The sequence below is a fragment of the Schistocerca piceifrons genome, chromosome 1, assembly GCF_021461385.2.
Source record: "Schistocerca piceifrons isolate TAMUIC-IGC-003096 chromosome 1, iqSchPice1.1, whole genome shotgun sequence".
Lineage (NCBI taxonomy): Eukaryota > Metazoa > Arthropoda > Insecta > Orthoptera > Acrididae > Schistocerca > Schistocerca piceifrons.
The window spans coordinates 665,708,676-665,723,590 of NC_060138.1; the positions used below are offsets into that span (position 1 = coordinate 665,708,676).

A 14,915-nucleotide genomic window follows, 5' to 3' on the forward strand; every position below is an offset into this window, starting at 1 on the left:
AACGCCGAAATGTTGGAACTCCTTTTAGTCGCCTCTTACGACAGGCAGGAATAGCGTGGTCCTATTTGAACCCCTGGACCCACAGAGGGCTCACGGTTGGCGGCATGTACAGATTCACATCAAACCGATAACACATAACCTTGGCCTTCCCTGAGAAGATATCTCCCTCCAAAGCCAGAATAAAGATGCTGGTATTGGTGTGGTTGTCCTTGCGACTTTTCTGCACACATCAAACACCCCGTCATTCCAGATTAGCACGGAGTTCATCAGTTTGAAAGATGAGGTCCCTATGAAAAATGCCTCCCAGGACCATTTCAGAGACAGGAGAGCCTGTTGCAAAGATGATCACAAGTACAAAGAGCTGCAGACTGGGTGGCAGAAGAAGCTTTGGTAAACTTGGCTTCCATATTTTCCACAAAAAATAGTGGATCTGTGATGGTGAATGTGTCTCCGTCCGTCCTAGTATAGACCACTTAGCAGGGAAAGTGTTTCGCCCCAAGCCAGCGAGCCTGGCCTCCTCTCAGGATGTTGCCAGGGAAGGAAAGGCTGCAGGGTCATACAAAGCATCATTCAGTGATCAGTTACCACTCTAGGCGATGGCCGTAGGAGAATGGCCACATTTCCTGAGTTTGATATGCTTCATGAGCAAAGCACCCACTCTGATACCACCCACTCCAATCAAGGGCTGTCCCTATGGGTGCCACCCAGCCACAGCAAGGACCGTCTGGCACGGAAGTCATTTCCGGGAGTTTTACAGTGCTCCAAAATGACAAGCAACCACTTCTAGGCACACATGGGAAGAAAACAGCTCAAGAAGTGTGATCCCTGTGTTGACAAAGGGCTCAGCCCGATGAGTACATGACAGCCCTGCCATATGGACTGGATATACATGCTGGTGACCTAGCGTAGCGAGGGGGGGGGGGGGGTTTACGGCAGAGGGGGAGGGGGTAAAGAGGGAGAGGGGGGAGAGGGAAGAATCCACACTGTAGATGCTAGGAAGGGTGTTTTTCCCCAAATGGCTCACACTACAGACAGAACATACATTTAGCAGTGGAGGTCAAAGCCCAAAAAGGGACAAAACAACCCAAAAAAGGATGAAGGAGAAAAGGCAAGAGAAACAAAACCACAAGGAATACAGGAAACCTTGTGGATAGCCAAGTTAACAGAAGTAAGAACACAAAGAGGTGTAGGAGAGGGTGGGGAAGAAGTGAGGACAGGATGAAAGGGCGCTGGGAAGAAAATGCAGCCTGGAAAGGAAGAATGGACTGCAACAGCTCAGGGCCCTGTGGGCGCCATGCACAAACTCGTGAAGAAACTGTGAGCCACTGTGTGTGTGTGTGTGTGTGTGTGTGTGTGTGTGTGTGGGCGCGCGCGCGCGTGCGCGTGTCAGGGGGATGGAGGGTGGGCTATTATCAGGAGATACAGAGGTATGCACAGGACAGAGCAGCATGAAGAAAGCTGCATTAAACCTAGCTTCAGACTGAAGAACACAAGAAACAACACTGTCAATGAGAATCAATTGTGAACTGTACACTCACACATCTACATTTCTCAACCGAATCACGGCTGTTATTTACATCGATGATAAATTGCTAGAATTTACTGTTCTTACAGCAAACTGAATAACAGAAAGATGTTACGCGCTTGGCTTCTTAGTGCGGAATCAACAGAAATGTGTCCACTTCAGACTAACAGAACACTGTGCTTCATCCTTCTTTTTAAGTCTTGAAAATCAACAGTGTTGTTACACAGTAGCTGCTTTAATGCGTATTGAATCTTGTTTTCGTTCATTATCCTTCATTTTGGATGTTCTGCAGAAATGTATGCTGTTGCTGACTATTTTCCATTTGTAACGTCCATTCAGTTTTGACTACATTTACATTTGAGCAAAGTACAGTTTAAATGTGGTAAATGTTCATCAAAGTCCAGGTACAAGAGATGTATTCCCACAGCTGGCAGCACGATGAGATTCGCTGCCTCCTCACCACTATCCTTCTCACATTCAGGCACTCTGGTGCCACAGCATCCCATCACCCACCATTATGAAATCATCAAATTAAGTCTGTGTGTAACCTGAAATACCAAAGCCTCCTCTGCTAATGTAAGAGAACCCTTACATTAAGCTATTACATAACGTCAAAACACTGAGTTCATAACCAAACCTTGATTTGTGAATGTAAGAAGGGCCAATATTTTTCGAATGACAAATTTGGGAAAAAATCCCTTCTTACAGTCGAGTAAATGCGGTATCAGTGTCACCAGTAACATGATACATTTAGCAGGCAAAGTAATTACGTTTTCAATGACTCCCCCAGTGAGAGAACAGTGAGGTAAATATGAGCACGTACTTTTAAAGAGAAATCCTCCAAAGCTGAAATAGTTAAAAACCATCATTAAATTTGCATTTTAACTATTATAATATTTAGTGTCGTCAAAAATAGAGATTATATTTGCAGCAAAGATACATAAGATAAATATAAAATAAGGGAATACAACCACGCATCTACACCAGGTCGATGCGTGGAGCGCAGTAGCACACAATAGAAAACAGCATTTGCACTAGCTCTTTTTCTAAGAGTACACTCATTCACACACACAAAACCACACAGACACCAAAATGCACATTCCTGTGGCCACATTATTCCCGGGGCCATGGGAGCATGCATTTGGGTGTCTGTATGGTTGTGTGTGTTAATGTGTGTACATCTGTCACAAAAAAAGAGTTAGTTCTCAAAAGTCAGTGTGAACCCTGATTTCTGTTATTGTACCCCATGCATCAATCCATTGTAGGTGAGTGACTGCCTTTCCCTTATTTTACATACTGCCCCATCCACGAATTTCCATTACAGTTAAATGCAAAGTTATGTTTTGTTAGGTAATGCAATTTTTTAGAGACCTTATTTCTAAAAGTCTACTGTTTCTTCAGTCCAACATTAATTTTCGAAACAAATTTCCCTCAAATGAATCTACTTCTGTTGACATTGTTCCACTGCAATAGCAATCCATACACAATGTGTACTGACTAATTTCAACAAACCATTCAACAATGGTCAAACTAATTTTATATGTCTTCTATTTTGCAGCCTTAGCAATGAGTGGCAAGACTTTCTGACACAAAATTGAAGAATATCGTGTGACTGCATCCTTCCACAGTTTCAAATTATAAAGATAAATGTGTGTATAAATGAAAGTGCACTCTGTGTCATTTTCTTTAATTTTTTTATGCACAGAGGTGTGACATGTTGGCTATGTTGACCTCACATCAAATATAAAGGTAGAAGGATTGACCCAGTGTTTGGCTGCAGATTTTTTCCTACCATATGTAACTTCCATCACAACTAGTAACTACTGATGCATGCAAAACATGATGAGTGCATGATAAACTGTAGGTTCTCCTATAGAGGTAGAACATTAAACACAAAAGCTGTTGAGAGTGTAAGAGTGCTTTCTAAAGATAAATTGAACCATCCTAACTCGTACAAAAGATTGTTTGCCAAAATATTCAAATCTTAATTCTTTCTCTGAAAATGACAAATAATGATCAGCTCTCTCTTGAAATAGGTAGCAAATGTAAACTGTCTGAAATGAATGTAACACTGTTTTGAGCAATGAAATGAAAATTCGCAAGTAAGTAACTTGGCATCAACAAGTGAGACAGTGGTCACAAACCACAAGAAAAACTTACTTTCTTTCTTCATTCACACCTTTCACACCCTTCACCACAAAAGAATAACTGAAACGTGAATTTAATGTGTAATCTTCAAAATATTGATTCTGATGCCTCTACATCTACCAGATGGGATTCATTGGTACAAAATACAATATGAAAATTAATAGAAGAAATCTGCCTAAAAAGTTATGCTTTTCAGTAAGCATAGCAAAACCCCTCTCCCAAAATTGCCGTTCAGAAGGATAATGTCTCACAGTAAGTTACAAGTGTCTGGTAATAGTTATTTTCCCGAACAGTAAACTGGAACACGACAAATATCGCAAGATTGCTTCCATCCATATTCTAAACTATTCGCTAACTATTGGACTGCCCATAAAACAGCTGAATTCTTCAAAGCACAGTGTAAATGTGTACCATAGCAAAATGTCTAATATAATTAAAAAAGGTATGAAAACACAGACTGTCACTTTAGAATAAATTTAACTGCATACAAAGTAAATATGAACAACATACTTTCTTTTTAACGTGTTTTGTCCTGGACAGCATACATACTATATCTATTATCTGCTAATTTGTAACATAGGCTGCAACAAATTAATGAGATCAAACAGCATCGTAACAAAATACTTATATGCACAATCTGCAGTGCAGTTACACTAATTAAGAGAAAACACAAAAAGACAAAATTAAATGAATTAATGACTAGATATTTCCATCTCAGAAAACTTTGTGTTATACACATATTTATATATAAAAAGGGGGAGACACTTTTCTTTCCCAAGTTAATACCCCTGAAATAAAGATCACAAGGTTAAACAAGAACTTTCTCATTTCTACTGTGCAGTGATATCTGCATCAGATCAAGATATTCAAATTCATGAATGACTGTCGTAAAAGTAAAATTACCATTCTTCTTCTTTATGTGCCACAAAGAATTCATTTAGTTGCTGTCTCTTGAATTCTAACTTGTATTCATTGTACTTCCTGATAGCTTCTTCATCTGTTATATTGTCATCCTGGGTTTGCAGGTATGCTTTGAATGACATCATTGGAGGCTGTGTCTCAATGGACTGCATATCACGGCTGCAAATTTTAAAAAATGCTAGGTTTGTATTTTTTGCCATATAGATAAATTAATTTTCTTAAAAATGACTAAATAACAGATTTTCAAAATCCATTAAGGAATGTATTTGTTACTAATTATACTTCTGATCAGTACCAGTTAAATATAAACAAAAAATCTTTAGTTATGATGAACACTTCATTATCATCTCCAACATGCACTACACAAAATTAGCTACTTGTCGTTAATGATAGACTATCACTGTTGTCATACACTGCAGTAACATTAAAATATATGTTTTGAATATAAAATTTTGCTTTTGGAACTTTTATAATCTGTACTGAATATGAACCAGAACAAGAAGACTGTCATTCTTTCAAACCTATTCTTTTAAAAACCACCACCACCACCACACACACACACACACACACACACACACACACACACACACACACACACACACACACACTTACTACACAAATGAAGGGGCAAAAAAGTTAAATAAAATTCAAGAAGTTGGAAAAGGCACTACTATCCACCTCAACATGTTTCTTTGCCTATATCAGATCATGAAGCATTGTACAATGGAAGCGAGTTAATTTTCATAACAGAATGATTACTCCACCACATTCAGCTCAATAAATTTCATTTCAGGCTTAATTATGTTAAAAGTGAGCTATCTCTATGAAATGTATTCGCCACTGAAACACACAGAATGGAAATAAGGCCATGTTAACTTCAGTGTGCTACAATGCACAAATTTTCCACATGAAACTGCCTCCAAAAATCAATGCACACACTGGAATCTCATGCTTCAGCATTTCCTGTGGCCATTTACCTGTTCCAGATGATTATCTCAATTTTACTGTTTTTGATACAATGACTAAACAGTGATTTCAAAACACATTCTGGCTTTTATTTTGTTTTATCACCCCTGTTGCTATCATTTCAAATGCATTACCTACAATTGCAACAAGGGCAAAGCTAGAACATAAGTAGTACAAGTAAGCTGAGTGGGGCTGCTTGAGAAATGATTACCGTGGGTGGGCAATGAATGAGCATTCATCCCTAGAGTGCACTCCTGGGCTTCAAAATAAGTGTAACGCCCCTTGATACAACACCAAGTGCTGTCAGTAAACCAAGTTTATGAACAGAACATCATAAGAAACAGGATATATTTATGTGCTGCCTGCTGAAGAGATGAACTGCAAAGCCAAAAATGTTTTGCAACGATCCTATAGTGGTTTGAATTTTTACTGTCAGCACAAAAATAAATTATGAACCCCTCCAAAAATAAACATTTTCACTACCTTTCCTCCTTCTCCACTGATCAGGTTTGTGTTCAGAGCTGATACTATGTACTTTGTAACACAACCATTAATGAATTTAAACTTTCTGAAATTGGTATGGAAAATGCAATTTTTACTTCAATTAACAAATTATCAGTTGTCTAAACCATTTATCACAAGCTACATTGACGCAAAAAGTTGTAAATCCTTTGCTTCATGATGGCCCATTCTAATTTTTAAAAAGGATACTTTCTGTGAAACTATATTCCAAAGCAATAGCATTCTTTTTGTAAAATCAACATTAAACATAAGTATATGGGACAGTTCCCCATCCAGAAACCAGTGTTTTACAAACTGGATATGCAGCAGACAGCAGCTAATGTCTATTATGAGTAGAGATGGGCAGTCCGCTCCTGAACAAATTCAAAGAACTAGATCTTTCTAAAGAGTGGATGATGTATTATTAGGAAAAAATGAGTGGTAGCTCAGTGATTTCAAAATGCGTCTCTGGTGGCTTCATAATGAATGGGATGGAAATTCTGTGCTAGGCTGCTACAAAGGCACACCACGCCACATCCTTACAAAAATGTTACAAAAGCTACAAAAAAATCTGTTATAGACCTGTATATGTGTGGATCAGCGTACCTTATTAGTAGCTTTCCCCATCCATGGAGATAAATAACAAAAGCTCCATTCCCCCCCCCCCAATTTATTGGCTATCAGGTAGTACCTATTCAGCCATTTCAATAGTAATGCTAATTAGGATGATATGAAAGTAAGTACAAGATAACAGCCAGTCCGTGAATGCAAAAAAATCTTCTACCCAGGTGGGAGTCGAACCTGGGTCCCAACACTTCACAATGCACTGCGTCGACCATGCAGCTGCTGATGCAAATGATACTGAAGTTCTTCAGAATGATACATTAAGGCAGAAAACACTTCCAGCATCATGTTTCCACTCTTGATTTCAAAAGAATCTCTCTAATTTCAGAAGTTCAACAAATGTTTACATACTTAGTGTGTTGCTACTTCTTATCTTTTGACTTAGCACTGCACACGGAATATGCTGCCAAAAACCATAAAAGCTGCAGTCTTCAGCCAATGCATGGTTGGAGTGTATGACAAAGTGATACAAGCATCACTCCCCCCCACCCTCCAACAGCTCAGCACTCCCCACCACTCTCACCGATTGGACTGCAGGCCGTCTCACCAGCTCATTGCTCTCCACCACTCTCAGGGATCAGATTGCAAGGTAGCTCACAAGATCACTGCTTCCCATCACTCTTACAGATCAGAATGCAAACTAGCTTACTGCTCCCCACCACTCTCTTAGACAAGATAGCATGTAGCAGACCACACAGCGACTTGAGGTGTCAATCTTGTTTGTACTCTTGGCACAGTGATACAGCTTGGCAACTCATTTTTCTGATTGAGTACTTCTCCATCTGAGTTCAGCTCTTTATTCTTTGTATCCTTATTTGATTTGTTTAGTTATCATTGTCTTGTCTTCTCTTGTTGGTGTTCTGTTTTCTTGTTGTGTGGCTGGTCTTTTTAGGTGTACTATTATGTCTTCCTCTATGACTGCTACATTTATAGTTGTTGCTGTTGGTGTGTCAGTAGCCTTTATGAGGGCTTTAATTACTTTGGATGAATAGGATACTAAATATAACAGTATGTATAACAGATAATTATTTTAACATACAAGATATCCATGCATAATGTTGTCTCAGGAGGAATGGTCAATATCCAGAGACACAACAGGAATGATCATTCGAAGTAAAAAACTAAATCTGGACATATGCACTATTCCAAATGGTTTCTAAGATGGACCATATTTAAAGTTACTTTTGTACATTTTTCTCGAATAACACGAAATCCGTAGCCTCTAGCAAAAACTTGGTGCAGTACAAAATTAAATTACATTAAATTTCCTTTACAAAGGTCCTATTCATTTTTACTCAAGGACTTATAGGTCGCGTGAAGAGAGCAAGAAAATACTGAAAATCTTGCACTATGTACGTGCGCTGAGGTGCAGATAAGACAGTTTGAGGTAGTTTTCCCGACTTGATAGACCACGTGTCCTATACCAAATTATTTGTCTCAACTTCGACTACACTACTATGATCCATTGTAAACAATGATAGTGTACTGAAAAATAAAGAAAATAAGTAACAATGTACACTAATAATTTTCTATCTTGGAAACCATTCACATTAGTGCATCTGACCATATGAAGTTTTCTTGCTTTAAACAGTCTTTCCTGTCATATCTCTGAATAATTACCTTTCATCCAGTGACAAGCTGTATATTCATTCATTTAAACTGAATAGATAATGCTTTTATGAGCTCTCTTACACTGGACCAGAGTTTTATATGTAATTACAGTTACTTAAAAAATCATAACATTTTTAATATGATATCTCTTAGTCTTCTCTCTGCATGTATTAGGCGTTTGCCTGTTACGCTTTCTTAGCTGAAATTGTTGATTTCCCTCAGTCTTCCTAAATATCTTCTGCCAGCTGAATAATAATTATCATCAATTTTGGTAATCCGTTGTCTTCCACTCTCATGACGTAGTCCTTCCAGTTGTTTCTGTATTCTTTAATCTGCCCATTTAGGTTTTTTACTTTTAGTTTTTTTCTGATGTCTACATTCACTCTCCTGTCAGACAGAATGACCCAGCTACTCTTCTTGGCAATCGGATCTCTAGTGCTTATATTCTGACGGGTATGATGTTTCTGGTGCATCCTCCAAGCAAAAGCTTCAAATTCTAGGGAACAGTAGTTATTATGAGCAATAGTGGATCAATAATAAGCTTCAACATTTGTCTAGGGGACAGTAGTTGTTAGGAGCAATAGTGGATCAATAATAAGCTTGACCATTTGGACGCGATGTTGTTCTGTTCGGTAAAAGCTGAGCTGAAGGATTTTTCAACAGCATTGTCAGCTCAGGAAAGAATTTTTTGCGGCTACTGCCATTTACCTCCATGAAATAAATAGTAAGTCTATGTTTTGTTTACATTTCAATGAAGGTTATCACTAAAGCCAAGTTCTCGTTTAGTTCCTTGGTTGGGAAAATGGGATCAGCTGCAGCTTCTACTTTGCGTGCTGCTCCCTAGATCACACAAGATTTTCCATAGACCATCTGGTCTTTATGTTTTAGATTGATGTATTGGCATGTCTTAGTTATCATTTCTCTCAGACTGACTAACTCTGTTTGCTTTATGCTTATAATCAATTCTATTTTCAAGGGTACCAGGCCATTTGTAAGTCTGACGTGCAGTGTCTCCGAGATTCATGAACTATTTTATCTCTTGCATTAGCCAAGGTGCAGGTTTTCCCTTCATGTTTCCAGTCTTTGGGGGAGCATATTTAATGTGTAATATAGTTAGTTTGGTAGTAAATCCATGGAGTTGGTCTTTCATGTCCAGGAATGGTATGGAAATCATCTCCCAAATTATCTCTTGTGGCTCTGCTACAAGTTCAGGTACACTGACACACTTAAAAGTCTCTGTATGTTGTCACAGTTTCTTCCTTTCATATTTTAGAGGGAGTCAGTCATCAAATGATGATGTGATATTCCAGGTACAAATTTTACTGCATGTGAATTTTGTGTAAAATATATGTATGGGGGCCTGACTATAAGCTGCATTATGGGTAGGTACAAGCTGACATACTGTTACATTTGATGAAGAAACTGCACCCTTGAATTTCACAGTGAAGAGTCAGAATACTTATGTTAGTGGTCCTAGCATTATATGTATGCTCCTAAGTTGAATCAAATTTTGGAAGGTCAATTTTAAAACAGGCTATCCTGCCTGCTTTTGGAGGTCTGTAGAAGATGCAGATTAGACAAATTTTCTTAAGGGATTTGATATTTATGAAGATGTATTTGACTTGTTCGTCTTCATTACTATTGTACGTATGTAGCACTGTCAGTACTAAGTCAAAACTTTTGTTTGCCACTACTGCACCACCTTATCTGTTCTTTCTGTGGTGTCTTGGGACAATGGAGTCTACATTTAAGGAACTGGAGGCCATGCTTGGCTTGAGCCAGCTGTCCACATTCGTTAGAGGAAAGACATGAATGTCGATATTCTGAAATATATGGAGGAGTTTGTCAAAATGAGTTGAAAGTGATGGCCAACTATGTTCTACAGTAACAGTTTGTAGCTCCTAAACCACAGACTTTAGAATTCATTTGCACTGCTTTTTTTCCAGCCTTTATCTGCACAGTTATCCTGCCATCTCTCGTTCACATACGATGTAGCCCAAATTCGGGTATCACATTATTGAACATTTTCATCTTTCAGCGGTGAAATCGTCGCATATTGTCAGGCTTGTCTTTACGAGTTTCTTAATAGCTCTGACTATTTCAGACCTTTTCATATACCATACAAATTTCACAATTGTGGCTCTAGGTTTCGCAGATCACGACTTCCTTCATCTTACTCTGTAACTTCTGATTATAGAACACGCTGCATGGGTGTTTGCTCTCACTTTAAGCTTTTACAATTTAAAATGGCTACGTTAATAGCAAATATTTTAATTTTACCAGTGTACTTTTCAGTGCTGCACAATATGTCATCCACATTGCTTCGCCTAGAAGAATTACGAGCAATGTTCAGTACCATTTTACCAAAATGGATGGAGAAGGAAAATACTGCTATTAACAGCAGATAATTGTCAAGGCTTCTGGCTCATCATCAATCCTGATGACATATCTAAAATCGAAGATCCTACAGTACCTCTGGAACAGTGTTGGTAAGGAAGCCAACAGTCTGTGCAGAAATTCAAAAAATCATTTCTTCTGAACTGTCCTCACTGACATCTGCTTCCATCTCGGGAGAAGATATCCTCTGAGAAAGGCACACGAGTCTTAAGCAGTATGCAGCCCATCAGTGTCATCAGGTTCTGGATCAAGTCCTGATTTATTTCCTTTTGTAGTGTCCTCACCCTCAAGTGCTTTTCATTTACAACACCCAGTAAGTAAATTTTTCAACATTAAAAAGACGCTCACATTAAATAAAAGTAGGACATTAGACATATAGCTTTTAAAAATGATTTTCAGATAATACTATTCAAAAACAGACGTACAGCAGAAAACATCTCAAACTGGGTAAAGTCTTTTATCCCAAATACAATATCAATTTTAAAATTACTTCCATAATAACAGAAAATGCATCAAATATGAAATTAACTGTCATGCTTCTGAAACTTCCACATATCCCGACCGACTGAAAGTGAAACAAGATGTCCAAACCACACGGAACTCTACTTATGAAATATTGCAAACACTTACTTTAAATAAAGATCCCATAATTTCTTTTCTCACTATTTGAAGTGTAAAATCGATCACCTTAAACTTAAAAGGTACAGACTGGGAGATAATGCGACATGCTTTACATATTTTTAAAGTTTTTGATGAGGTAACCAAAGAGATGTCCTCAGAGATGAGTGTCTCGCTTTCAAAAATGGAGATCTCGCCAAAAATTAAACGAATTGATTAGTCAGGCAATGTTATTGGACCCCGATCCAAAGGCAAGGATTTTCAAATGACAAAAAAACATTTCAGGACTATTGCATGAAGGCTACTGCAGAAATGAAAGCATTTGTTATTCAAGAAGAAAAGACAGAGCTCATTTCTAAACCAATTACAACCATGGCACATGAGACTTCTTCAATCTGGGACAAGTTCAATGAAACTATTGGTCAGCTTCTGGCAAGTCACAACCCAGAAAGTGCTCCAATTGTCAAACTGGACAAATATTTAGTGGAGGGATATTTTCCTTCAGCACTATATCAATTGGTTCTACAAGTGTTATGTATCACAGCAACATCAGTGGCCCGTGAACAAATATTTTCAAAAGCAGGACAAATATGCCCTGAGAAGTGAGAGAGACTCACATCTCCTGAAATGTGTCAATTATTATTTATAAATGACAATATTGATTAATTTTTCCTTTACAGGAACATATATAGTAATACTAACTGTAAATAATGACTGCAGATACACTTGAATTACTGTTGTTATAACACCTATATTGCATTTTTTCCAGGAAAAGTATCAAAATATAACACAAATCAGGTTTCATTCTTAAAATTCTTCCACTTGATAAAAAATATTTAGGGTTTTGTTGTAATAGTTATAATTTTTTTTTTTACAGCAGACAAAATTTAAAGCTTTTTTTATCTGAAAATTACTGGGGACATAGCACAAAATTATTACTCATCTATATATATGTTCTTTCAAAATAGGGCCAAATCAGATAAAAATATAGATTTAGTGACGTGAATTAAAAAGATAGTGTACATTCCTTTTCTTATTTTTGTGAGCGAATGGTGAGCAGTGAGTCGTGAACAAGAACTAGTTTATTCCAGTGAGTGACCAGTTCTGATCCAATCTCTGAAAAGAATAGTTTTGTCTATCTCTAATTACGAGCATGTGCTTCAATAAATGGAATTACGCCAACTATCTCCACAGGATAGGCATCAGTGACTCCCCTACTTGTACATGCGGCCTAATACCTGAAGTTGACTATATAGCCTACTCTTTTCATGTGAACATCATTGAGACAAGCAAGTCAGTTTGTGAAAGGGACTAAGCAACTTGAAAACGCCATTTCCTGATTCCCTACAGGCCCATTCACCTTAAAAAATGCTAAAACTCGCAGATTGAACTACTGTGCCGAGTGTAACCTGCATGTATAATAAAGTCTGTATTTCCTGGAGGGCTCCTGTGTCATCCTACGGACTTGTTTTTATGGTGATAATACCATATTTACATATCCGACAATACCTTAATGAATCTACCGTATAATCAGAAGTTTACCTAGCAATTTTACTTTGAAACAAGTTAATGTATTTGCCTTCCCCCCCTCAATAATTTAAAAAAATTGTTTTTGGGGCTAGTTACCATGATACTTTGTTATGGTCTGTTATCAGTTATTTTGTGAACTACATGCTCTTGCACACGTTCTTTAATGATCAGATGTGCCATCTATGTAATAAAGATGCTAACTGCATGACTCATCCCACAAGTACCAATACAAAAAATTTAAAACTAAACAGAATGACTGCAGTAGTTGGTGGTGGATAGGAAATTGTACTGGTAAATGAAATGTAGGTCCACATTATGCCCGCACACCCACTGTCGTCGCGACTGCACAGATGTCGCACATGAAATTCATTGTCACTGAATGTAATGTATGGGATATTCAATTAAAATGCATTATAACAACAAGCACGTAACCTTAAGACACATGACACACAACAATGTCTATAGCCCAACTTTTGGAAATACATTTATCATAAACCTATAAGCAGTGCATGAGTTAAAACTTTGAGCAATAGTTCAAATGATTAGCACCAGAAGTATGTTATGACAATACAAAATGAAAACTGCATGCTAAATTTAATCTTAAGCAATAAACCAACAGAAGCAGATCTTAAATAATACAAAATATCTTAAGAAACAATGCCAATTATTACCTTTGACTACTGGAGTGATTTCCATAAGAATGTTGTGAATTATAGCTTTCATGTGCCCAAGAGCCACCATAGTTTCCACCATACCCACCACCAGCACCCTCATGGCCGTATCCCCCGGCTCCTCTCCTGTCATCCCTGCCACCCAAATAACAACACTAACACAGCATGTGATATAAGCCAAGAATGAACACACAAGAAAACACATATATTTGGTGAAATATTGTCAGAGTGCACCATGATGTATAGAACAAAAAGAGTGCAAGCAAGGTCAGTCCGAAAAGAATTCTATGAGAATAAAAAGAAAGGATGAGGTAGCACAGCACAACAAGAAGGGACCAAGACAACAAGTGTACAACTCAAAGATGAAGCTTGAAACACGTATGTAACGCAGCAGCGATGGCGAGGCATTGTAGCATCTGTGACCAGAGAGTATGCGCTTAACCGCGCGAGTGTTGCGAGCGGTTCTCAGTCAGTCAGTAGTCGTTGCTCAGTCTGTTAGTAGCTGTAGGCCAGTGCAGTACAGTAGTCGTTGCGAGTCTGTAGCTCTGTCTAGTTGAGAGCAGTACTCAGTCTGTAGTCGTCATGCAGAGCGGTCGGTCAGTAGTAGCAGCCCAGTGCGGTTGTGTGATGTAGGCGGTCGGCAACACTGGTCAAGATGACGAATAAGGTATATTGTTAATTAATATAATCATTAGATAACGAAAAATTTTATTTATTGTAATTATTCTCCAACAAGTTCCCCAATAATAATTTTTATTTCAAAAGCATTTTTTTCAAAATTTAATTTTTTATTGAACTAAAGATCTCGTTGCACTTCCCATTTCATTCCACTTCTTTTGAAGAAAAATTTCACTAGAATCAAAAAAAAAAGAGAATATTATTATTTGCAATGCAGTTCCTCCAAGCGGTGCGCAACAACAAGAGCAGATATGTGACATCCATTTATTCTGAGGTAAGACTTTAATTCTGATTGTTTTACACAGGGCCAAAGACCGATATTTCGGTTTAATGGAATTTTCTTGTCACTGAATGGACTTTAATTTTTTGAAGGATTTATATTTGAGTCAGATTGCGTATTTCACATTTTTGTTGCCATTTTCAATACCTCTCATTGTGGGCGAGGTTACGCTTAGAGCAGTGTCCATTAGCATTTCTAATTAGTATCGTCTTTTTCTTTTAAAATTTTTGTGGGGAGGTTACAAGCTATGTTCAAGTCAAGTGAGATATGCCTCACATGTGAGCTCGGGTACCAGCATTCATAAGACTCTTTCAATTCTAACCACATTACAATCCAATTTTAAATTATGTTACAAAATATCGCATAATACCCAAGCATCAGCATGATTCCAAAGCATATCAGACATTTCTATTTTCTTTCCATTAACTTGCTGTGTTACGTGTCA

At 37.8% G+C, this 14,915-nt stretch overlaps 1 protein-coding gene across 8 annotated transcripts in view; it reads right to left on the reverse strand.

Moving 5' to 3' along the window:
• LOC124805641 (serrate RNA effector molecule homolog) overlaps positions 1 to 14,915 on the reverse strand; it is a 207,106-nt gene that overhangs the window by 131,061 nt on the left and 61,130 nt on the right. For 7 of the 8 annotated variants that reach the window (XM_047266240.1, XM_047266225.1, XM_047266253.1 and 4 more), the window contains exons 4-5: positions 13,513 to 13,647; positions 4,577 to 4,753 (exon numbers count right to left, since the gene is read on the reverse strand). In XM_047266240.1, coding sequence (XP_047122196.1) covers positions 4,577 to 4,753; positions 13,513 to 13,647 — 312 coding nt within the window. The remainder of the gene's footprint in view (positions 1 to 4,576; positions 4,754 to 13,512; positions 13,648 to 14,915) is intronic. The other variant, XM_047266260.1, reaches the window with a different exon arrangement.